This window comes from Maniola jurtina, chromosome 19 (genome assembly GCF_905333055.1).
Source record: "Maniola jurtina chromosome 19, ilManJurt1.1, whole genome shotgun sequence".
Lineage (NCBI taxonomy): Eukaryota > Metazoa > Arthropoda > Insecta > Lepidoptera > Nymphalidae > Maniola > Maniola jurtina.
Window position 1 is genome coordinate 3,342,038 of NC_060047.1, and position 25,732 is coordinate 3,367,769.

General features: G+C 35.7%; 3 protein-coding genes across 4 annotated transcripts; 1 reads left to right on the forward strand and 2 right to left on the reverse strand.

Moving 5' to 3' along the window:
* Positions 1-1,602: 1,602 nt before the first annotated feature.
* LOC123875017 (anaphase-promoting complex subunit 2) lies at positions 1,603-4,101 on the reverse strand. Its single transcript, XM_045920650.1, has one exon. It carries the CDS (start codon positions 3,954-3,956, stop codon positions 1,623-1,625), a length of 2,334 nt encoding a protein of 777 aa, XP_045776606.1. The 5' UTR covers positions 3,957-4,101; the 3' UTR covers positions 1,603-1,622.
* Positions 4,102-4,286: 185 nt separating this feature from the next.
* On the reverse strand, positions 4,287-6,112 carry LOC123875081 (H/ACA ribonucleoprotein complex subunit 3). The gene is made up of 3 exons (XM_045920740.1): positions 5,927-6,112; positions 5,804-5,846; positions 4,287-4,470 (listed from the first exon to the last, which is right to left on the reverse strand). The coding sequence occupies exons 1-3, from the start codon at positions 5,978-5,980 to the stop codon at positions 4,373-4,375; spliced, it is 195 nt and encodes a 64-aa protein (XP_045776696.1). The 5' UTR covers positions 5,981-6,112; the 3' UTR covers positions 4,287-4,372.
* Positions 6,113-6,375: 263 nt separating this feature from the next.
* LOC123875022 (ecdysteroid-phosphate phosphatase) lies at positions 6,376-25,705 on the forward strand. Of its 2 annotated transcripts, XM_045920654.1 has the most exons (13): positions 6,376-6,597; positions 6,988-7,225; positions 7,790-7,985; positions 9,369-9,544; positions 10,186-10,324; positions 20,946-21,041; positions 21,365-21,541; positions 22,167-22,231; positions 22,323-22,495; positions 22,806-22,972; positions 23,331-23,469; positions 23,600-23,709; positions 24,147-25,705. In XM_045920654.1, the coding sequence occupies exons 1-13, from the start codon at positions 6,428-6,430 to the stop codon at positions 24,395-24,397; spliced, it is 2,097 nt and encodes a 698-aa protein (XP_045776610.1). In that variant the 5' UTR covers positions 6,376-6,427; the 3' UTR covers positions 24,398-25,705. The 2 variants fall into 2 exon arrangements, with proteins under 2 accessions (XP_045776610.1, XP_045776612.1); XM_045920656.1 differs by lacking the exon at positions 6,988-7,225 and having other exon boundaries at positions 6,516-6,597.
* Positions 25,706-25,732: the final 27 nt, after the last annotated feature.

Sequence of the window (25,732 nt, forward strand, 5' to 3'; positions counted from 1 at the left end):
ACGCGACAGAAGGCGATCAGGATCAGATCAGATCAGATCGTCGTGCTCTAATCAAACCATCTCCATCCTGCGGTGTTGTCTTTTTATTTAGGTATCGCGACCTTTCTCCGGTATGTTTATCCATACTAATATTATAAATACGAAAGTGTGCCTGTCTGTCTGTCTGCTACGTTTTCACGGCCCAACCGCTGAACCGATTTGAATGAAATTTGGTACAGACTTGGGATACATCCCGGGGAAGGACAGGCTACTTTTTATCCCCGAAAATCAAAGAGTTCCTACGGGATTTAAAAAATCGAAATCCACGCGGGCGATGCCGCAGGCATTCCCTAGTTTTCCATACTTTTCAGGTTTCATTGACGCATTCCATCCCGTTTTTTTCTTGTCTCCTTGGTCTTTTCTTCAGAGGCGGCCACCATTTGTAATTTTTTGTATCTAGCATTAGTTCTAGGTAACCCGCATATCTTGGACGTTATGACTTGTTACTTATAGTAGTACTGGTACTATGCCTAATGTATGCCTATGGTGGCATGGTATGGTATAGCATGGTGGTATGGTATGGTAGGTATTATTTTAAGTCACAACAGGTCTATGTTACATTTACTTTATATCACAATGCACTAATGTGTCTTAATATGCGACTGGTCAAAAGCAATGACTTCAGAGATTCAAATAGGTTCATAACTTTGGGGTCTATGACACCACATGCCCAAGGTATTTTATTAATTTAATTTTTCGATATAGTACCTATGTATTCCCTATTTTAACAGTATTTAATAGATGTTAAGACTGACAAGATTATTGTATTAAAATGTTAATAATGTTTTAGTATTGGCGTGGTATTATGGTGTTATAATTTATTATTATTATGTATTAATTTGTTTTCTTCTACAGTGTGTAAGTATATAAGTAAAGCTTAAGTGTTTATGTTAACAATAAATATCCCAGACATTAATCCACAGACATCAATGTAACCAAAATTTTTTTTATATAAACCATGCGAAAAATAAAGTTTTATGAAACTTTTACAACTTGTTTTCTTTTCTACAACCTATTTGCTGTCCTAGTGCTGTTTCAAAAATTCCTTTATGGATCATCATCTCATTTCAACCCATCACCGGCCCACTATTGAACACGGCGTCTCCTCTCAGATTGAAAGGTTAAGGCCATAGTCTGCCATGCTGGCCATGCAGCTTTCCTCACGATGGTTTTCTTCACTTCTAAGAAAGTAATATTTAATTGCTTAAGGCCTAGTCTGCACAACGATTTTTAACCGAGCGATTTATTTTCAAGGTACGGAATTTTAACTGCACGCACTGCGAATGCGGTGAGCGCCATACAACTCTATACTGCACAAAATATTCGTGCGAATTTAACACCGCACCGAGTGTAATTTGTAGCAGATTACAGATTTTGTTCCCGCGCGAACTTCATATCGCAAGTGCGGGCATTTTATGATTGTGTTACAGAATTGCGAAAAAAAAAATCGCGAGATATTTATTCGCTGTGAGGGCTAGCTCTTAAATGCACATATCTCCGAAAAGTAAGACGTGCAAGCCTGGGGTCAAACTCCTGACCTCTATCAGAAACAGCAAAACTCAGTAATACTATTTATATATTTATTAAGTCTTAGGTAATTTATACATGCCAGCTTGTAAAACAAGCTGATGTGTGCGTACTTTAGTATCTAAAAACTGTCGCAACTCCTGAAGGCTGCATTCAGTTCCTGGAGCTTGGGAAGCAAACATCTTCAACATCTGATGGATTCGCTCCAAAGGTAAGGAATCCAAATTAGTTAACATCCCTACAATGTATGACCAGAAAACTTGTAATTCCCCTTCTCTTTGATCATGTGCAGATGCCATGACACTCTCGCTCTCTTCATCTTCACATATCATTTCTTGGACTTGGTTGGTCGCACAATTAGACTTATTGCCATCACTACCCTCTATTAAAACATAATTGTCTGTACTTTTCTCAGAAATAATCCCTAAAGATTGCCAATAAGTAATTTTCCTTCGCAAAATAGTTATAGGCACTTTCATAATCTGATGTAGCTCTTCTAGCGACCATTCTGGTTTGGTTTGGAAATGCATTATCAGTGTTGCATTGAACGGTGACACAGTTAAGTCGAGCTTTTTCTCTCCAATCTCAATTTCTATGTTCACATTACCCAAATGTGGCTTCCAATTCAAAGTTCTGTTTCCTTTAAGTGCCTCATATGACTTTGTGTATGCATTAAAATGTTGTTTGATTTCTTCAGGCAATTCTAAGCTTTCGTCTTTAAACGGAGGCCAAAATTGTGCCGATAGAATCATTGCATTAGAAGCAAACTTATTGTTCAATGATTCAAAGTTTTTGTCTTGTTGTATTAGTGCATTAATTCTCTTTGAATCAGAAACATCCTTCAACATTACCTCGCAAAAATGTAACTGTGACTCTCCAAATCTCAATTTCAACAATTCCAAGTATCTTATTTCCTTTTCGGTGTTGATTACACTTTGGGCTAGTAGTCTGTCAGCTAGCAGTGTTCTGTATTCATTTACAAATAATTCCTTGCTTCCGTAAACGTTTACAAGCATGGATATGATGTCATTAGCTTTTCTGTCGGTACCGTTGACCTTGGGATCTGCATCTTTAGGATCTGGAAGCCAATTATCCCAATCTTCCTCTTTTTCATGGTCATCATCAGTTTCTGCAGCAAATTTAGCTAATTCTTCTGCCAGTTCACTCCCCGCACCCTCCTCTGTTAAGCTGCTAACAACACTCCTCACTGTATCCTCCCTGTTACGCAAATAATTTCGAACAGGCTTTGTTACTGTTTCTAAAATGACACCTGAAGGATCAAGGTGCCTTAATGCTCTTATAGCAGAAATGTACGCTGTCAAAATGTCAGGAGTATTTACACCAGGATGCAACAATCTAGTCTCCAACGCATTCTGTAATTTCTTACACAGCGTAGCACGTAGGTCCGTTTTATCCAAGCATAACTTTATATCATCTACCGCTGGTTGAGAATCCGGATACTCTATTATTATGTTGAACAACTGGTCAATTCGTAATTTTGTATAATTGTGATACAAGTAGTAACTTAGTTTCTGTTTGAACTCTGCTACAGCGTGTAGTATATTTTTATCTACACTAGTTGCTTTCGAAGATCCAGCGCAGTAGATTCGTGTGAGCCATGACATAACAGTTGTGTCCAACCAGTTCTCAAGAAAACCTATGTGAGAAACATCAAATGTGCCATTGCAAAGTTTTTTGATGTGCTGTTCGATTCTTTGTTGTATAAAATTAGTTAGCACTTGTCCTGTTAGTCTTTCGAGAAGTGTGAGTTCCACGAGCTTACTATTTGTGCTATGAAATATTTTTACAATATAGGCGCAGTTACAATCTGAATACTCGTTCTGACAGCCTGAACACGTCTCATCCTCGCCCATGTCAGAGTTTTGATGTTCTGCATTATCAAACACGTTGAATGATACTTTATAAAAATGATTGATTATAACTTGAAAATCGAGCGGCAGTTGTGACAGCAGAGTGGCGCGGAGAAGTTGCTTGAAACCAGACATGACTTCTCGTTCCCCATAGATTGGTTTGTTATCGCAGCAGCTCTTAATTAAAATCCTAAGTCTGGTCATCATGGGTGTAAAGCTCGACATTGCTTCGTATAGCTCGTTGACCGCCGTCTTGAACAGTTGAAATCCTTTGATTTCTTCATCAGTTTTTGTAAACTTCGACCAAAACGACGGAGCGACATGTTGACGCAAATATTTCTCAGTGTGTACTAAAATGAGATCCCGAATCTTGATCTGAACACCCAAACCGACTATTATTTGCTGTATTTCTTCATATTCGGCGTCCGAACAGTCAGTAAAAAGCGCATCATTGAGAATGGGATAAGCATAGTTAATTTTATTCCAATACACCTTTAGCTCATCTCTTTTAGTGGCCATGATCCATCTCAAAATTACATTAATAACATTGGGACTGCATTTAATTGGATAATTTCTTGTTAGACTTTCACAAATTCGTACAAAACAATATCAATTATCAAAACAATTTTCAAACCAAAAATTAGAATCCGGATTCGTAGTCTGTGGTTAGAAGACGTCAAACTGACAGAAGGGATACCTTTTTTTTTAATTGGCTTTATTACGGCTCTGGATTCTAGACAGTAAGGATTCAGACGAGTTACGTACTTAACTACTTATGGATTTGACACTCGCAAAATTCTGATAGAACTTGCAGGGATGACAGGCCTAGCCATAGAATAAGAACCAATAAAAGATGAAATGAAATTTATTTATTTACTTATAGCTTACATTTACTTAATTATGGTTAAAAAATAAAAATCTATCATGATATCAGACTAAAGGATAGGTTCTGGCTGTTGAGTGAGGAGTAGACCAAATCTTTTCTTGATAGTTATCCTTTGTCTGGAATATTTATCTTCTGGGGAGAAGCGTGCTGCAACAAATATAGAACACAGGATTAAGGCATGTGCATTGATGCTCTAGAACATTAAATTGGTCCAAATTAAAAAAAAAATATTTATTGGGAATACGGTGTAAACAGTTGAGATGTTTCAAAAACAAGCCAAATTCTGCCTATTAGCATGCAATATTTTATGATACAACATGTACATAGTTTAAAAAAATTAATCACATGAACTACACTGATGCGATATCAACTTGCTTAGAGATAATGCATCACATATTAAGCTAAAGGTACTTAGCATAGATGCATGCAATAGCGCAGGTATCTAAGCATAGTACCTAAAAAGTTATTGTGCTTCAAAAAAGAGTCAGAATGTGCAAGATAGTGCCTTATTCTATGCGCCGCAGGGTTGAGGCATACCATAGAGAACATGCATTAGGTACAAACCATCAATGTACCTACTTAATCTCATACTAATGTTTCTAAAAATAATACACTGAATATTATTTAAAAACACTATTATTACTTATTGATAAGTAGATGGAATGACACACATATAAGCATGCATGGCAACAGCGGATGCATCTAATGCAAGTTGAAAGCAGACAGTGTAGTTAGACCTATTAGGCTTTAAATTCTACACTAACTGATAATAATAATCATACAATCAAGCTACACAACACAGGTGAAGTAAATTGTGCTGTGGTGTCACTACCAAAACTCTAAAGCAGGAAACAAAAACAAAAAATTCAAATCTATTTAAAAAAAATCACTCAAATCAAGTCAGACTCGAACACAAAGGGTTTCATACCATCATACAAGAAATAACAATTTAATTTTCATGGCAGCTATTTTGAAATTTTTATTATTTTGTTATACCGGCAATAGAAATACACATTCTGTGAAAATTTCAACTCTCTACCTATTATGGTTCAAGAGATACAGTCTGCTGATAGACAGTCATCAGATCACTTTGTTGTCTGTCCCTCTGTTGTCTGTTATGAAAACCTATAACCTACTTGACCTACAATCATGAAATTTGTCACTGAAAAAGTCCAAAAACTGTGAATTTGTGTTTACATCACACAAAAAATTAAAATGTGTTCATGAACAAACAATTTTCAAAGTAAGATACTATACTTAGTGGACCATATAAAAGGGCTTTACCTGCACATTTTATTTTTATTTTTTTACTTAATAGTTTTTGATTTATCGTGCGAAATGTCGGAAAAATAGCCGAGTAGGTACGGAACTCTCGGTGCGCAGTCTGACTCGCACTTGACCGGTTATGTCTTTAAATTAATATGAAAACTACCAATAAATAAATTAATTGGTAGTAAGACCTAAATTATGTTAATTGTACCTGGATGGGCTGATAGCGTAGGTTTTCCATTTGGATCTACTGTCTGAAACACAAAAATAAGTGGAATTTATCATGTTTTAAGTAAACATGCCGTTATAGGTTATATTCATGTATTTTACCTACCGCTAGTGTGTATTGTCTGTCACCATTTTCATTCAGATAATACCTCAAATACATTTTACAGGTTTCTTAAATATCGTCAGATAAAACAATAGTTCTGTTGTTATTTCACGTGAAATATAGCAAATTAAAAACCACTTTATTGAAATTTTGAACGTCTGAATATTTTAAAAGTCAAATCAAAACCATAGAGTAAAGTGTTTTTTTTTTTAATTAACTGGTTTTACGGCTCTGGGTTCTGTAATACCTTGATCAGAATCAAAGACCTTACACTTACTAGAAGTGTAAGGTCTTTGATCAGAATAAAAAACACAGACTATGATTATAGGTTGTACACGCACAGACCACAAACTATAAGATTTTTCTCAAAGTGCATTCTGGTGTAATCATAAATTTCGAAAAATCGTAGGTCTATGGGTGTAGTAATATATGCAGTAGATACTAGATAATCTATGCAATTCACATTACGTTTAAAAAAAAAGTATCAACAATCGACCTGTATTTATGTATTCCTACTGTTTTCCCAAAATTGTTAATAAATGTAAATTGTTAAAGCTTGCGAATATGGCTAATCTTCCACCACGAAAAATTTCAACATCTAGTAAGGTATCTAAACAACAGGATGCGACACCTCTTGAGATATTATTACAAATGGGATTCCCTAAAAACCGAGCGTAAGTACGAACAAAAACTTACAAACTTGTTTTAACTACATTGTATTTTATATTTTTTCATCATGATTTAACTTAAAACATTTAAGTCCATGGTCCATCTAATATGCATTATTATCGAGAATAATTATTCATGTTGCGAGGTATACCTAAAACATAATTTTTGAGAAATTCCAATATCCAATCGGTATAAATCATGAATTATTGTTATAATGAAAATTTCTAATTCAGCACTTATGTTTATTAAGAGTAAAACTATGAAGAGGATGATTTTCATTCCTTTTAATTTAGTATAAGTTTTGTTTAAGTACAACTTTAGAATCAAACTACTTATTTAGTAAACTAAGTAATGTAGTAGTACAATGTAATGTAAAAAAAATGTTTACATTTTAGCCAAAAAGCTTTAGCAGCGACAGGTAATCGCAGCGTCCAATTAGCCTCAGACTGGCTCCTGACACATGTAAACGATGCATACATAGACGTAGAACTACCTAGAGAGTACATATTCTATGCTAACCCCACTGGACGACTGTTGGCTCAGCTTCAAAGCTTCTGGGAAAAGTCTATAGCTACAGGGTGGAATGGTGCACACAATTTCCCACCTCACATTACTCTTGTGCCATTTTTTAAGGTAAGGAAACACTGCATGATTTAAGCAAATATATTCTGATACATCATTCAATATATTAGCTTCAATTATTGTTCTCATCATTGTCATTACAAGCATCATTGCCATTTTCAGTAGCAACTAAAAATAACTTCATTTCCAGTGTAAGGTGTGTGGACAATGGACATACTATGTGATTGGTATCATAAAGCTTTTAAATAAAACATATTGCTTAAATAATGTCCAAGAGCAAGATTTCTATAATCAATAATGCTATAACTCCATTTACTACTGTGTAACTATAATTTTTGCTACTAAAAAATAAAAATAAAATAAACTCAGTGTTTCACCTAACATTTGTAATTTATTAGTTTCATTTTAATGAAAAAAGCAAGAAATTAAATACAATAGAAAAAATGATGGATACCTACCTCGCTGCAATCAAACTGAAATTTTCATTTTATAAAAATGTTGCATACTAGCATTTTTAGTGACAGAGTTTTTTCCCTATATTTATTTATCTACATTGATCCTTATTTGAGTTACCTTATGCCTAGATAAACATTTGTGTCTACTGATCTTTAACAGGCTAAAGATGACATATCTCTACAACTGGCTAAATCAATCAAACAAACTGTAGAGATTGTAGGGCAGCCTCCTGAAACTCCTCTAAAATTGGAGTCTTACATATCACAGAATTTCATGGGCCTGTTCATTTCTGAAGAGCATTCTGATTATTTGAAGAAAGTTGCTTTACAGTATGCAAAACAAGTGTCATCTTTAGGTAAGACCACACATTTTATATCTTGTATCTAATATTTTAAAGAAGTAAGGTTTGACATTTGTAATCTCTGGAACTACTGAACCGATTTTGATAATTCTTTCACCAGTGCACCACCACCACCAGTGTATTCAGAGAGCTACATTATTCCCGAGTGACTTGAATTGAAATATTTGAATTGAAATTGAATTTATATACTAATTATTTGTTACAACAAACAAATTCACGCTTTTCGGATTTTTTTCTTTACTAGAGCTATAAGACCTACCTACCTGCCCATGATTGTAGATCAATGGGAAGTACCCTATAGGTTTTCTAGACAAACACGACATGGACAGACTGACAGACAGCAAAGTGATTCTATAAGTGTTCCGTTTTGGTACTAAAAATAAACAAAGTGCTTGGGCCAATGCGTTTGGCAACTGGCACATGCTGGCCAATGTGCCAATTTTCTTTTATGTTTGTATGAATACCTACAAAAGTTACCAAGCTAACCAAATGTATGCCGGTTTGCGGAGTGCATTGGCCAATTATGTAGGTATGTGCAAGATTCATTTTTGTTCACTAAGGAGTATCTCCAATTTAATTTAAAATGTCATACATCAAGGTTATCTCCTCTGCAGTGTGATATTGGATATAACTGGAAGTATTTTTATAAAATGTTCCAACCCACAATCAAGTGAAAATTGAGATATTATGAACAATTTCATTATCAGTTGGACAATTACAGTAAAAATTATAAACTGGTCAAGTGCGAGTCGGGCTTTGCTCTTTTAGGGTTTCGTACATAACTATAAACACCATATTTTGGGTGTATGAAATATTTCTGTACCAAGCTATAACATTGTGATAAACCGTGAAAGAAGAACCCAAAAAATGTTCGTTTGTTTTGGTCACAGCTTACAAACTATTTTACAAATCGTTGTTTTCAGTATTTGTTGTTTAAATACAGTATATGGTACATACAATATACCGAATTTTCAAATTCCTAACTAGTTCAGTTTTGAGATAGCCCCCATCACAAAAATGGTCTAAAATGGACAACTTTGACGGCCCGCCATTTCGTTATTTTTAAGATAAAAAAAATTAAAAAAAAATATTCATACTCTACTAAATAAGCTCTAAACAATGATATATAGATAGATACATAATATGACACCCAAGAAAAAAATTATTTAAAGATAAGAAAACAAATTTATTTAGGCTCTTTTTTCATGTATAAGGAGCCCACCTGAAAAATAATTCAATTGAATTCCCAATCGAATATTTGGTTTTGGGTCAACGTTCTACACCAAATACCGAAATTTCAGGTTTGTAACTCATTTAGTGTACAAACTAACAGACACTGCTATATATTTAAACATATTGCTTTCTTTTGTCATTTAGCGTTGAACGCTGAAGCGCAAACGAAGTCTCTTCACCTCACGTTGGCGTATCACTTTGACGTGAGTGCCTATGAAGCCCTCAAGACATTGGTGGATGAACTGGATCTCACGGAACCACTGCATCCTGACTGGGAACTACGTCTCTACTCCAGAGATCCTCGCTTTTCTAACCATCAGGTAAGGTATTCTTACAGGGCCTTAATTCACTTAAACCATGTATGGTTTTGGTTGGACGATTACATTTTCTAAAAAAAAAAAAATTATAGCAAGGCTGCACCTGCTGTCGTATCAAACAACATTAGTGCCAATTTGTTTGTATACAAATCTCGGAACTAAGTTGAATAGTCTAATGGGTAAAGTAATGTTATCTTTTTCCGAACATGAAAAGGATAGCACTTGTCATTTAGTTAAGGTCTGCCCGCAAATTTCAAATTTAATTTGGTTTTTCGCAATTTGTAAACTGATAGGACAAAGTAGGTTTATGGCACTTTAATTGCGCCAATCACTCATAGGTTTATATAAAAATCTTTACTTGAATGGGTCCAGTTTAAGAAATTAGTTATAGTATCGACTAATTTGTGAGAAACTCATGTCAAATTCATTATTTTGACTAAATTCTTAAACTGAACACTTTCAAGTAAAGATTTTTATGTAATCCTGTGAAGATGATACTTCCATTGTCGCAATCTATAACCCTACTTTGTCGTATTATTTACAAATTGCGAAAAACCAAATTTAATTTGAATTTCGCGGGCAGACCCGTCTCATGCACGTTAAGAGTTGTGTTCGAATAAGAATCAATATTTCTCTATGGCCAGGTATACCGAGTGACGCAAAGCTATACGCCAGAAGCGAGTGACGAGCTCGAGCTAGTGGTGGGCGACTATATCTACGTAGAAGAGAAACAGTTTGATACTTCGCCTGACGGATGGGTATACGGCACGTCTTGGCTTACAGGTAGCTCTCTTATACTCTACCCACGGAAAGAAGTTAGTACTACAGGGCTCTCTCTGTTACGTAATCCCATACAAATGACAGAGACAAAAATCTCAGTGGGCGAATCACAGACTTGTTTTCAAAAACATTCGAAATTCAATTAGAAAATATGGATGAGATTACATAATAGAGAGATCCCTATATTAACTTTTTTCCATGGATAGAGAATTATAGTGGTGAATTAATTTTCAAAATCGGATCATTAATTCTGGAGATTCCCAGAAACATACAAAATCACCAAATTTTTTGACTCTTTATAATATAAATATGTATGTGTGTATAAACAAACTTTCAAAGTAAGCAGTAAGACTAATTTTTTTTTAGATTACATGAATATTAATGAATATGAATTGTAATACACGGTAGTCGGAAACGGCCCAAGGAAACAATAACAACCAAATTAATAACATACATATTACCATACCTACTTACACGTTAAGGTGCATGAGACGGGTCTGCCCACGTAATTCAAATTTAATTTGGTTTTTCGCATTGTAAATTAATTGTTGTAAATTAATACGACAAAGTAGGCTTTTGGTATTCTAATTCCCACAATGGCAGTATCATCTTCATAGGATTACATAAAGTTCTTTACTTGAAAGTGTTCAGTTTAAGAAATTAGTCAAAATAATGAGTTTGACATGAGTTACTCACAAATTAGTCGATAGTATAGCTAATTTCTTAAACTGGACCCTTTCAAGTAAAGATTTTTATATAAACCTGTGAGAATGATACTGCCATTGGCGCAATTAAAGTGCCATAAACCTACTTTGTCGTATTAGTTTACAAATTGCGAAAAACCAAATTAAATTTGAATTTTGCGGGCAGACCCATCTCATACACCTTAAAGTCGAATGGCAACCCTACGTGTTATCACAAATACCTCATTTGATTTGACTCGCTTCATTCCTCGACCTTCGCCGAACGTCAACATACAACATACAATGAGAACAATGAAATGTTTTTGTAGTAGAGGTTAGATTTTTGTGTTTATTTATATTATAACTGTGATAGTACCTAATATGAGCAGGTATGTATTTTGTTTTAATCTGTTTATCATTGTAGGTCAAAAAATTGTTCTATCACAACTTCCTATATTGTATTTTTACGCGAAGACGCTGTGCGCGTGTATTGGTAGGTATTTGGTAATAGTAAAGGAGACAGGCGTAGTAAAAGTTGAATGGAGAATACTTTGGCATACCGCGCGCTTTTTAAATTTAACTTATCAAATTTACTATATTTCTTTCATTTTTTCGATTGAGGATACTTTTAAGTACTTGACAAAAATACAAGGATTAAAAATCTTTAAATATAAAACGTACCTATTCATTTAAAAATTAACATGCGAATTTCGACGATTTCTAATTTTTTTTTGTTATAATCAGTAAGTATAAAATAGCGAGCAAACGAGCAGGCGTGTCACGTGATGTTAAGTGATTACCGATGTCCATGTACATTTACAGCACCAGAGGAACCGCCAATACGTTGCCGGAATTTGTTGACTGTTATCGTTTTTGTTAAAAGTTTTCATTTGCTTAATATTTCTTAAATCTCCTTTCGACACATTGGTGCTATATTTCAGTTTTTCGTACCTTATTAAGGTAATTGCTATTTGACAAATCGCAAAAATGCTGTACTTTGAAGTAAATTGTTTATTTTTCTAAAGCATTAACAGCTATTAAATACATGCAATTAAAAACTTCAGTTTGTGAAGATTATAAGGGCCTCTTTTTATTTAGTATACATTATCCCAATAAAAAAAAAAACCAAGTTGAAAACATTGCTGTTCGCAACTTGTTCTGTAAAAGTTTTCTTTAACATCTTGATACTTTGAAGCCAACCTCCAGAAAATGATATGTTTAGGTTTAGCAATCAATTTTAACTGTTAGTTTTATACTAAATGTTTTTCGTTTCTTAAATAATCTAAAACTAACCAAAAAACTTCCTGTGCTATTTATTTTCTTGCAGGCGCTCTATGGAATTCAGTGTCCACTGGACTGTCATGGCGGAAGGACTGTGCGCGTCATTTCGTCGCAAAATATTATTTAAAATGAATTTAAGCTTATTATTTTTGAATGAAAGTTGTGTTTATAATCGTTGAAAAATAAAATAGGGATTTTTTCATTTCTAAATGAAGCCTGCTTATATACTAAATTTTATTCTAAAGTTACGGTTTTACCAGGTAAATACTCGGAGGTTGTCATAGATTATGATGACAGATAGTAAGTGTTCTAAATAGGTATTATACCTATGTTAGGAGATAGCGCGCCTCGTTCCGGGTGCCGTGTTCCGAAATGGATTTCGTAGTAGTGCAAGTTTGGTGCAAGCCCCACATGACGGAGGGGTATGCGTCAGGCATTTCCTGTGTACAAAAAAAAGACCTATATTTCGGATCCATATTTCATCACTGACAATATGCACTATTCAAAGACTGTTCTTCAAGCATTGAGGAATTTTGGACAGAGACATCTCGAAGGTTCCCGAAGGCTGCCTGAGTTAGATTTGTCGGCTAGCTAGCTTTTTTCGAAATTGGACTTACTTAGCTGGATTGTGTGTTAGAGCTTTCTTATGAGATATTATATGTACATAATATAACCATGGGTCTCATAAGAAAGCTCAGATTCATGCTGCGGGCAATGGGGAGAGCCTAAAGGTTGGAACGCCATTTCGGCGGCCGTGTTTCCTGCCATATATACCTTAGATACCTGCAAGCCAAGAGTGAATAGGCATCTTCTAGGTAAGCGTGCTCCAACTTGGACCTCATCATTGCTTTCTTTAAAGCATGATTGTCGTCAAGCGCAAGCGCAAAGATTCAGGCGGCGCAAACCCGTAGCATGTGGAAGACCCTATTAAAGACCTATGTTCACTGTGGACGTCTGTCGGTTGATGTTGATGATTATGTCTTTAGTGCAAGTAGTTCAATAGTTTCAGAGTTTATCGATAGCAAACAAACAAACCTTTCCTCTTCATAATATATGTAGTTAGTAGCGCAAACTTGGAAAAAAATCTCGTGGACACTCTTTGATTTTCCGAGATAAATGTCATTTTACCTGACAGCCCTAATCAATTTTATCACTGATATTAATAACTAATTCATAACCGTTAAACCTAAGTGTCAAAATCTCGTTTTTCTAGTCGAGTTCCATAGGCTCTTTGAACCCACTGCATTATTATCCCAAGAAAACCTACCATTAGATGTAGGAATAATGGAAAGAGGTCACAACCCTCAGCAATAAAGAATACGATGCGGAGAGAGATGTCACTCTCAAGGTCTTTAAATGTATCCATGCAAAAAACACGTCGACTGGTTGCTCCGTTGCAGCGTGATTGAATATTAAACCAACAAACACACTTTCGCATTTGAAATATGGCCAGTGATTATAAGAAACAGTTTAAATCTCTCTCTGCTCTCTGAGAGACGTTAGGCAAAGTGAACACGAATTATGACACTTCTGTGTTCTTATACAAGCTTAGGTCTCTCAATTTTGTCAATTAATGTCAAATTTCTTTCTCAGATCAAAACCTAGTAAGTGGTTTAAATTCAAAAGAAGTTTAGGCCGTAGTTCTTTCTGGTCCAATGCGGAATGGCATACTTCACACACCTTTGAGAACATGGAAAACTTGCAGGTATGCAGGTTTCCTCACGATGTTTTCCTTCGCCGTTAAAGCAAGTGATATTAAATTGCTTAAAGCGCACATAACTGAAAAGTTAGTAGTGCGTGATTCCGGGATCGAACCCCCGACCTTCGATTAGGAGGCGGACGTTCTAACCACTAGGCTATGACAGTTTTTAAATTAAAGGGGTTTAAATATTTTAGTGTGAAGACTGGCCAACACATTTTTATTCATTACATGTGCATCATTTTCTTTTTTAGGGTTCTGTACCTCAAAATGAAAAACGGAGCTCTTAAAGGACCACTTTGCTGTCTGTCCATTTGTCCGTCCGTCCGTCAAGAAAACCTATACAGTACTTCCCGTAGATCTAGAATCACGAAATTTGTTCTCGGATTTATTCTATCTACCTGCCCATAATTCTAGGTTAACGGGAAATACCCTATCGGTTTTCTTGACAGACACGACAGACGGACAGACGGACAGAAAGACAGACAACAAAGTGATCCTATAAGGGTCCCGTGTTTCCTTTTGAGATATGGAACCCTAAAAACATTATGTAAGTATGCAAAGTATTTCCCTTGCAAACCATATTTTAACAGTTGACATGTAGAGGTCATTGACTTTTCCTATCTTACTTTTAAGTTTTAATGCATTATTAAGTATTTACTGTTTTGACATGGTATTTAGATAATGGGTGATATTTATTTTATTTAATCTAATTCCTTTTAAAAACTTAGTAAGGCGCATTAATCTATAAAAACCTAGCCAGTTCAAAGACTTACTATGTTTTAAAATGGTCAAAGCGACTTACTAGCTTTTAATTTTACTTTAATGTGGGTGTCCCAACGGGACATACTATGAAAGTTAGGCTTATGACATAAAACGATTTTCGGAAAAATGACATTTACTTTGTTTTGATATGGGGCGGTCGATATAATTAGGTACTAGGGTAAAGGCTCGAGTAAATGAACAGATTGGACGTTTTTACATGTATTAAGAGCTGGAATAAAAAACCGGCTGATATACCTTTTTTAAATATTTTCTTACAAATTCTTACACTTTTTTCAATTTCAATTTCAAAACCGTGTTCCGTTCAAACCGTTCAAAAGTGCGTGTGCGTGCGTCCATGTGTGTGTGTGTGAGTGTGTTGTATGTTTGTACGAGTGTTTGTGAGTGTGGTATTGCGTTGTATAACCACATGAGTAGCGAACAGAGTCAAAGCTTCATACAAGCGCGCTACGATAGGTACACTACTACAAGCTTGAGGCGCGTGTGTGCGTGAGCACAGGCGCTACGTCGCGTACGGAGAGAAATCGGTTTATACCGGCTCGGCCTGTGCTCAAGTTCAGGGGCTGCAGTACACGTCGCGCGTCGTGTTTTCATTTAATTTAATGTTAATGATAATAATTTAAATAGTGTTTAAAATCTATTTTCTTGAACTGTCATAGATTTTGTTCAAAATCAATATCTGAGGATCCCTAGGATCACAAAACAGGAAATTGTTACCAAAATTTAAAAAAATCGACGCCATTTTGAAATTCTTTGTTAATTGACCGATTTCGTTCAAAATCGATATTTAGAGCTCCCTGGGATCACAAAATAAGAAACTGTTACCAAAATTTAAAAAAGTCGACGCCATTTTGAAATTCTTTGTTAATTGACCGATTTCGTTCAAAATCGATATTTAGAGCTCCCTGGGATCACGAAATAAGAAACTGTTACCAAAATTTAAAAAGTCGACGCCATTTTGAAATTCTTTGTTAATTGACCGATTTCGTTCAAAATCGATATTTAGAGCTCCCTGGGGATCACAAAATAAGAAACTGTTACCAAAATTTAAAAAAGTCGACGCCATTTTGAAATTCTTTGTTAATTGACCGATTTCGTTCAAAATCGATATTTAGAGCTCCCTGGGATCACAAAATAAGAAACTGTTACCAAAATTTAAAAAAGTCGACGCCATTTTGAAATTCTTTGTTAATTGACCGATTTCGTTCAAAATCGATATTTAGAGCTCCCTGCAATCACAAAATAAGAAACTGTTACCAAAATTTAAAAAAGTCAACGCCATTTTGAAATTCTTTGTTAATTGACCGATTTCGTTCAAAATCGATATTTAGAGCTCCCTGGGATCACAAAATAAGAAACTGTTACCAAAATTTAAAAAAGTCGACGCCATTTTGAAATTCTTTGTTAATTGACCGATTTCGTTCAAAATCGATATTTAGAGCTCCCTGGGATCACAAAATAAGAAACAGTTACCAAAATTTAAAAAAGTCGACGCCATTTTGAAATTCTTTGTTAATTGACCGATTTCGTTCAAAATCGATATTTAGAGCTCCCTGGGATCACGAAATAAGAAACTGTTACCAAAATTTAAAAAAGTCGACGCCATTTTGAAATTCTTTGTTAATTGACCGATTTCGTTCAAAATCGATATTTAGAGCTCCCTGGGATCACGAAATAAGAAACTGTTACCAAAATTTAAAAAAGTCGACGCCATTTTGAAATGCTTTGTTAATTGACCGATTTCGTTCAAAATCGATATTTAGAGCTCCCTGGGATCACAAAATAAGAAACTGTTACCAAAATTTAAAAAAGTCGACGCCATTTTGAAATTTTTTGTTAATTGACCGATTTCGTTCAAAATCGATATTTAGAGCTCCCTGGGATCACAAAATAGGAAACTGTAACCAAAATTTAAAAAAGTTGGCACCATTTATAATTCTTTCTAAATTGACTGATTTCGTTCAAAATCGATATTTAGATCTATTGATCGATATTTAAACTAGGCAATCACAACAAAAACAAACTTTACCATCTTGTTGAACAAATAACTATTGTTAATTAAATTGTATCCTCCAGTGCCAACCCTACCAAAATAGTTATAAAATTTGCTCGCTTCTTAGAAGCTTTGCCTCTGTTTGCTACTCTGTGGTATAACACCATGTTAGTAAATCTTAGTATATTTTTAACCGACTTTAAAAAAAGGAAGAGGTTCTGAATTCGTCGGTATCTTTTTTTTTATGTATGTTCCCCGATTACTCAAAGACGCCTGGACTGATTTGGATTTTTTTTTTGTTTGATAGGGTATACTTTGCAAGTGGTCCCATATAAATTTGGTAAAGATCTGATGAATATCTTTGAAGATGGAGAACAGAACTCCTCAATGGATAAGAGCAAATTCAATTTTTTTTTAATGTATGTTCACCGATTGCTCAAAGACGCCTGGACCGATTTGGAAATTATTTTTTTTTGAAAAGCTAGGTATACTTTGCAGGTGGTCCCATATAAATTTGATGAAGTTCTGATGAATATCTTCTGAGATGGAGAACAGAACTCCTCAATGGATAAGAGCAAATTGCTCGCGATCAGTGTAATTGCTTAGTAAACAGTAGGGTTTTAGCTGGGCATGGCATATTATTATAGTACAGTGGGGCCACTAAAAATTTTGAAATAAAAAATTTTCAAAAGAAAAATAAAACCGACTTCAAAAACCACAATAACTTAAACTATTTTTTACTTTTTAGTGTTTGTGATTTTGAAATCGGTTTTATTTTTCTTTTGAATTTTTTTTATATTTATTCTGGTATTCTTCCTTCTTGGATATGGATCTCTCTTGGGTATCCCCATTTCTCTCTGTCTTTGGTACTATCAAGCTAATTTTCTCTCGCGATTTGCACAATAGCATTAGACCAACGCGTCTTCGGTCTACCTACCTGTCCTTCTTTCATCTGTAAAAATCGATACAATATGACCATTTGCATTGCAGTTTTAGGGCATGTCTCAAGGTGTCTGTAGGCTTTGTCTTTTTTCTTATGTCTTCAATTCTCACTTTGAATATTTTTTGCTTAATTTATGCAACTTGCCATCGCCCTTTAGCAAGTTACTATTTCTTTTTATATTCTTTGTCTGGACCCATGTTTGGCTGGCATAGGTAAGGCATGGCAGGATGCATGTATCTATAACGGATCTTTTAAGATGTACTGGGTAAGCTCCTTTCATTCTTTCCTTTTGTGCCCAGTAAAACAAGCATACTCGGGCTACTTTGAGAACCCATTAGCAGCTAACAGCAAGGCCTGGACTCCAATTTTTATATGTGGAAGCTGTATTTCCTCGTTGCGTTTATGAGCAAATAAGAATAGTTAACTACTTTTACTAAAAAAAATTTTTATTATTTGGCGCGAACCATCTAAACACCATGATGATTATTATTTCTGCGTTGTGAATATTACCAGAAGAAACAGCAAAAAAATTGTTCCAAGCGGCTCTATTGTAACTTGCAGTCTGCAATTTGAACGATTCTGACTTCTGGTGATAAATCTGTACCTCAGCCCCAACCCAGTACCTCTAATCTACCATTTCAAGAACTTTCAGAAGGTAGTGACGATGTAGTGACTTTTTTACATCTCAACTTAGACCATTCAATCAAAATTATTTGGATCACTTAATGAGAGATCTTAGATTGTCTAAAAAGCATCAGAACATGTGGCTTCTCGGCTCAAAGGAACAAATCTGATAACATCAGACACTTGTGTTTCGGTATATTATTCTCACTACTCTTAACACATTCAGTAGCTGATGTTGCACTTCCAGCGACTTGGATGCAACAAGGGCGTTAAGTTTCATTTTCTCTGTAGTCATTTGGACTGTTTTCCAGAAAATTTAGGTGACTTTCAAACTAAGATAACTTACCAAAGGGGATAATATCATATGAAAGGGCTCTATTATACATTCTAAAACAGGTTTTATTTATTATTATTATGTAAAAGAGTTTTTGATTTATCGCGCAAAATGTAGAAAAAAATATACAATAAGTCAAAAACTGAAAATCTGACATTTTTTTTTAAATTCCAAGCCGAAAATATACTTAAGAATTTATTAATAGGAATCGAGAGTTTATGCACTAGATAAAGTTCGTTCATTCACTGAAATTTCCAGTTCATTTACTGGCAATTTATCCTTTTGTTAAATAAAATAATTTATAATAATTAATACCACGCATTTTATTTGATTTTTTGATATACTGTGTACAGATACACAAAAAATAAAAATTATATATAGAACAATTCTCATATATCTTAATTTTAGGTGAAAGTCAGGGTAATCCTTATTCGTTCATGTACTGGATCTTTTACCCTCCTACGTCAAAATACTAAAAGTCCGCGTAAATTTCGCAGATTGAAATGTCTGCTTGATTAATTGTCAATAGAGGGTCATGACATGTCAAAATTGCTAGTTTGAAGGTGAAATCGTCTAAGTCATTCGAGATGGTTTTCCTCTTAAAAGGTGAATATTATGACGTTTTAATAATGCTTTGTTTACCGGCAAAATTTTCCTCTTTGCCCTGCATTCTTCCCATGCGTAAGCCAATCGCTATGCGTCGTCATTTTGGCTTTGGACTATAACATCATGACCCATCGCCTGCTACGGAGCACGGATATTCTCTTAGAATGCCTATATGCCTATATGAATGGGTTTGGCTATAGTTAACCACGCAGCGCGTAGGCCAAGTCCGGATAGGCACAACTTACACACCACACCACTTTACACACCTTTGAAAACATTATGGAGAACACAGACATGCAGGTTCTTCACGATGTTTTCCTTGACCATTCAAGGAAGTGATATTTAATTGCTCACAACGCACATAGCTTTGTAAAGTTAGAGGTGCGACTAAAAGACCACAGCATTATTGCATCTAATTTAGGCGTTACAACTGTTTCTTGATAACCTTATCTACTCTTATCTGAATTATTTGCCATGCTAACTTAAGAACGTAATTTTTAGGGCTCAAAGGAAAAACGGAACCCTTATAAGTAGGATAACTTTGTTGTCTGTCTGTATATGTTGTGTTGTGGTTACATCACAAAAAAAATATTAAAATGAGTTCATGAACAAATAGATAAAATAATTTATTTTGGCACAATAACAAATGAATATAAATAAGTAGTAATTTTCAGTTTTCAAAATAAGATAACTATACCAAATGTATCATATGAAAGAGCTTTACCTGTACATTCTAAAACAGATTTTTATTTATTTTTAAGCATAATAGTTTTTGATTTAAATTTGATCGTGCAAAATGTCGGAAAAAATACCAGAGTATGGAACCCTCGGTGTACGAGTCTGACTCGCACTTAGCCGGATTTTTATTTTCAAGGTAGTGGCTTCGAATCATAGCTTTATCTGTCTGTCTTTATCTGATTTGTAGGAAAAATAATACTGTTTACAAAACTATATAAATTGGCAATAGAGTAAGTATCGTGAAAATCGTGTTGTTAAAGCTATTATATATTTGCCTATGGCGCAGCGTTAGACCCAGTAGGTATCCATCATAGCGTGCATGCCACATCCACATATTGAAGACTCAATTGAGAAGCAATATTTTTGTATACCCACTACAATAAGCCTATTCAAACAATAATTGTAATCGGTTTTATCCACTAAAAAATGCAGAGATGAGTGATTGATCTGAGCACATCTCCGGATAAGTGGATATCGGGCAGGTTTTATTACTATATTGTAAGGTTATTTTTAAAAATTGATTTGAGTTGTCAAAAATAATATAAAATTATTAATTTACCTAATGCAGGTAGTTTGATAAAATCGATATTTGGCTCATTCGATGTCATACAATCTGTTGCTAGGAGGCCAACAAGATTGAACTTGCATAAATACGGGTGTTTCGAAGATTTTAGTTCAGTCTCCTTCTGAGATTCGGAGCGATATCGCATATTTTCGGTATTTTGATTGTGAACTGGATAATTAGATGTTGTGATAGCAATCACGCTCTAATTAAATTATTTATTTTGGCATTAGTTTGTTTAGATTAAAACTCTCGGATAACCTTGCACATTAAACTTGTGTTTTTTTGTGTTTGTTTTGGAGAGGACATTCCAATAATTCGATAAAAATATTTAAATAATACCTGCTTTTCTGAGTGACGCCAATAATATGTTTACAGGTGTGAGCGGCTACCTGCCAGGCGTGTTCACGCGCCGCACGCCAGACTCTGACGCGTGGACCCTACACCGTGCCATCTCCCTCAAAACTCCGAACAGTAAGTTAGTTAGTTTAGTAGGCATAAGGTTGCGCTTTTCTGCGCAAACGAATTTTGCCGACGCGACTTATAAGTGATACAGTGCGAAAAGGATCTTTTGGCGCGTGGCCAAAATCGGAACACTAACGCCGCCATCTTGTGAAGTGTCACGCTGTCTCCTTCTATGTGGTGTTGCTAAGGAAACGAAACCTGTTATTCACTGTTTTTTTTTTTTTTTTAATTAGCAATGCGAAAGACTCATAAATTTCGTGACGAAACTTGAAACTCCGAAAAACCATCCCTATTGATATGTGAGTTAGTCAGTTACTCCCTTTATTTTCAAGGCATGGATTCTAAATCTGAATCGGACTCAAACACCGAAGCAGAAATGGCGTCCTACCCGCACGAAGACGCCGCAAAGCTTGGGTTTGAGAAATCCGAAGAGACTTACAGCGTTTGGGAGAAATACTGGAAGGCGGTCACTCTGAACAAAACCGAAAATGTCCTGACTGTTACACAAGGTTTGTGGAGTTTAACTAGGTCAATGCCTATCTATTAATTGACGTTTCATTCATTCATCGTTGAAAATAAGAGTATAGTGCCCGGCAAACAACTTTGACCAGACGCAGCGTAGTGGGAGAAAGTTGGCGAATCCGGGAAACGCAAGTCGACGTATCAACCAATCGCGTGCACTCGCGTCGACTGATCAACCAATCGCGTGCACGCGCCATTCGTCAGCCAATCGCGTCAATGCTCATGTTGTTTGCCGGGCACAATAGAGCCGGATTTGTTCCTGTCCTGTACAAAGGTTGACACGCAACGAAGGGACTGGCTCCCTTCAGACCCCTAAAGAATTACATAAAGCTGGATACAAGGTCCACCTTGAGTGAGTACAAGCCGCAATTAAAATAGTCTACTCCAAACTAATGCATACAACAAGATTAGACAGATGCCTACTGGCTGGACATGGGTCTCTTAGATGGACTTTCACTCGCCACGGTTTTGCGTCGCCTGAATATAATAGAAATTTCAAAATGGCCTCCATGAAAATTAAAAAAAAAAAAGTTATTTCTTGTACGATTGTACGGAAACTTTCGAATCCGAGATCCCGGATCGCATTTGACCGATTTCTATTTTGTTATACAGGAGGGAGTACTGCTCGGAAACCCATTGCTAATCCAGGAAGTGGCGATACCGAAGCTTCTAGCAAAGTAATTATATTAAACAATTAATAATAAGTCTTATTACCATCACTAACCCATCGCCGGCTCTTAAATTACTACTGTATACTGTTTCGTGCAGGAAAGTGCAGAATCTCTCACGAATGGATCGAACAAATCCCGTCGTTGGATGTTCGCGCTAAGGCACGGTGAGCGAGTGGACCTTACTTACGGATCGTGGGTTCCGTTCTGCTTCGATGAGAATGGAACTTACGTCAGAAAGGACCTTAACATGCCTTTGAAGATGCCTGAAAGGTGAGTGCTAGTGAAAAAATCTTATTATTTTCTAGGCCAGATGTATTGCAATTTGAAATATTAAACCTTAGGCAGTGATTACACCTGCAAGTTTTACTCACGTTGGTAGTTTACGAAATCGTTTTTTACGTGTCCGTGGAATTTCAACTACGTACGGATGCAGACCTTAACGTTGCCTCGCAGTACGATGGTAGAAAGGTGAAGGAGGAACGAGGTCAAAAAGTTCTTGGGCACACTCTCCGTATTATAAGTAGAATACCGATAGACGGGCAACTTGGCCGGTCTCCTTTGAGTTTATTCGTATCGTTAGAGCAGGAGGTGCGGAGTCGTACGCCCGTGACTCGCCGCTGACGAGAGTGGGACAGCTGCAGGCCTTCCTCGTGGGCGAAGGGTTCCGGCTGGCGAACGCGTCCGTCAAACACGTGTACGCGTCCGCGGCCTTGCGGTGCGTTGAAACTGCACATCATTTCTTACAAGGTAAGTAAGTCAATGCGAAATGACGTGCTTTAACACGAGTATAGTAACAGGCCGCCATTTTTTGAAGCACGCTCAAAAGTGTCAAAAACTGCGTAAGTTTCACTGGGTAAAAACGGAGCCCTATTTAATGTCTGTCTGTCTGTCAGCGTGTCACAGGTCTCTGCTGGATGGACGCGTCCATCGATCCAAACGGGTCGATTGCAAGCTGTAGGGGTAGTTTGATATTGTAAAAAACGTAAAACATTCATGAGGTACTATTAAGATTTTTTTTTAAATAATTATTTCTAAAATTATCGTTACACTGTTTCCAAATAAAATCGTACAATCTTAAATGTACCAAGCATCACACTTTTTTCAGGCCTTCAAGCTGACCCATCATTGAAAATAAGAGTAGAGCCGGGCTTGTTTGAGTACAAAGGTTGGCACGCAGCAAAGGGACTGGCTCCATTCATGACCCCCAAAGAACTACATAAGGCTGGCTACAACGTCGACCTTGAGTAAGTACAAGATCCAATCAAAACTCTCTACTTAGAACAAAATATATGATTGAATGGTTAATTTATCGTTAATCATTTACACAATGAAGCCCTTCATTTGCTAGGATTTTGAAATAACATCTTATTGCAGATACAAACCATACTTGGATATGGACGTGTCATGCACAGAGAGTATAGATGATTTCTACAAAAGGAACGAATTAGTTATGCACTCGGCGGTCAAAGATACGGAAGCTGAAGGTAACTTATCCAAACTATATTATAAACGCGAAAATGTCTTTAACTGTTTCACGGGCCATAGTCCGTCCATTTAAGCGATTTTGACGAAATTTCGTGCATATGTCATTAATTAACAAAGTGGAATTTGGAAAAATGGCAATTTATATTATTTATGCTTGCACTTTTAGGAAGCAGAAAGACAAATACTTGTTCTACGGAACATAGGCCGTCAGTGAGTAGTGACTTACAGACGCTCAGCTCGAAAGTCCACCTTTAAATATTAACTAGTTAAACTAGCTACTAGCACCATTGATTAAAAGCCCAATTTATTTCCTTGCTATATAATATGATAAAAACTTTTTGTCAACCAAATAAAAAAAAAATAGAAACCTGCCCACGTTTAGTTTTATTTCAACATCATATGAAAGATACACGCACTGATTTTGTTTTATTTCCAGGTGGTAATATAATCTTCATTGGCCACGCTTCAACACTAGACGCAATGGTCATTGCACTGAAACGGTTTGGACGAGAAAAATCCGACTACCCTCCGTACCAAGTCCCCGCCAATTTACTACTGCGAGTGCCGTATTGCGCGCTAGCGGCCGTCCGGGAGAACCCCTGGGAGGTGGTGTCACCCCCCTGCCCACCCTCTATCAATTCCAGTTCTGGAAGATTCGACTGGAAAATTTTAATGGATCTGGAATAAATTACTTCTCTTTGGAAAGTGACTATGATTGAAGTTGTGATGTGTGTGTCTTGAATATTGTGATATAATTAGTATTTTATTAAAGACTTGTTTAGAGCAAGAGCCAGCGCAGACTACTGCAAATGAAGTGAGTACCCATAATGTGTATTCAAATTATCGACTGTGTGGTACCTATAATAGGTCTATTTCTATAAGAGAACGATCTTTATCACAGGGACCGAATTAGCGGGATTAGGAATATTTTTTTAAAGTATTTTAAGTTGTAAGTACTTAATAGATGAAGAAATTTTCTTTTTGTATAATAAATTATTATTATAAGTTGGATTTAAATGTTTGTAAACTCTTAATAGTGTGGTAACAAAATGCAAGTATAGTTAATATGTTGTTTACGTAAATTACTATAGGTATTAGGTGTATTACTGACAGCTTGTAAGAAGCGGGTTGCGGGAGGGTGACAGTGACATTGTATTCGTTGGTTTTTACATAAACTGTCACCCTCCCGCGACCTACCTCGCGAGCCGCCTCAATGTACCTTTAAGTATATTCTTAATCTTTTAGTAATTTTAAGTATGCCCGATACTTAAAATTACTTTAAATTAGTTGTTTTATTTAGTTACTATTGAATTTTGATCTGTTGATTTTTCACTCGCCAAATAAACGTTACCTATAATAAAATGGCAACTTGACAGATTTCAAATACCAAAACTGTCAATTTAATGCTCAGTTCAACATTATTTGGCGGTTGAAAAACCGACCACGTCTAAGGCCGCAGACAATCTGTTCCTCCCTTCGCCTTGTTCCTCATTTCTAAGACCCATTACTAGACCGTTAGAAAATGTAATTTATATGGAAGTCGCCTTGTCTATGTACGCACGCATTCACCGTAACTCTGTGCGCATAAGCTCTGCAACTCTCATATAAATAACAGATCCTTAATGTAGTCTTCGACCGAGCCGCCGGGCGACTAGTCGTCTTTCCATTAATCATAAAATGGTAAGCTTGATTGAATTAATAATTATTATATTGATTGGGCTTAATTTGATATAATCATACGCATATAGGTACATATATTATGTTACCTTTGATTTAATTATGTAAATGTGGTTAATTCTGTTGTATACAATGTTTAAAACTAAATTGTTAGGTTTGATTTGATTTGAAACCAATGCTATCATTTTGTGCAGAGAAATTGTGAAAGTGCACTATATGCATTTAGAACTGTCAATTTCTTTTGTCAACAGAATTAACCACAATAACGAAATACGAATTATGTGATGTTAAGTGTAAAATCAATAAATACGTAAATTATTAAACTTAGTTTTTTTATTAACTCTC

Coding starts and splice junctions, on each gene's coding strand:
- LOC123875017 (XM_045920650.1), bottom strand. CDS start 3,956: ATGGCCACTAAAAGAGATGAGCTAAAGGTGTATTGGAATAAAATTAAC.
- LOC123875022 (XM_045920654.1), top strand. CDS start 6,428: ATGTATTCCTACTGTTTTCCCAAAATTGTTAATAAATGTAAATTGTTA. Junction 9,545..10,185: donor CTCGCTTTTCTAACCATCAG/GTAAGGTATTCT, acceptor CTCTATGGCCAG/GTATACCGAGTGACGCAAAG. Junction 21,542..22,166: donor TGTCCTGACTGTTACACAAG/GTTTGTGGAGTT, acceptor TTTGTTATACAG/GAGGGAGTACTGCTCGGAAA.
- LOC123875081 (XM_045920740.1), bottom strand. CDS start 5,980: ATGTATTTGAGGTATTATCTGAATGAAAATGGTGACAGACAATACACA. Junction 5,847..5,926: donor ACAGACAATACACACTAGCG/GTAGGTAAAATA, acceptor TTTGTGTTTCAG/ACAGTAGATCCAAATGGAAA. Junction 4,471..5,803: donor TACGCTATCAGCCCATCCAG/GTACAATTAACA, acceptor TATTTGTTGCAG/CACGCTTCTCCCCAGAAGAT.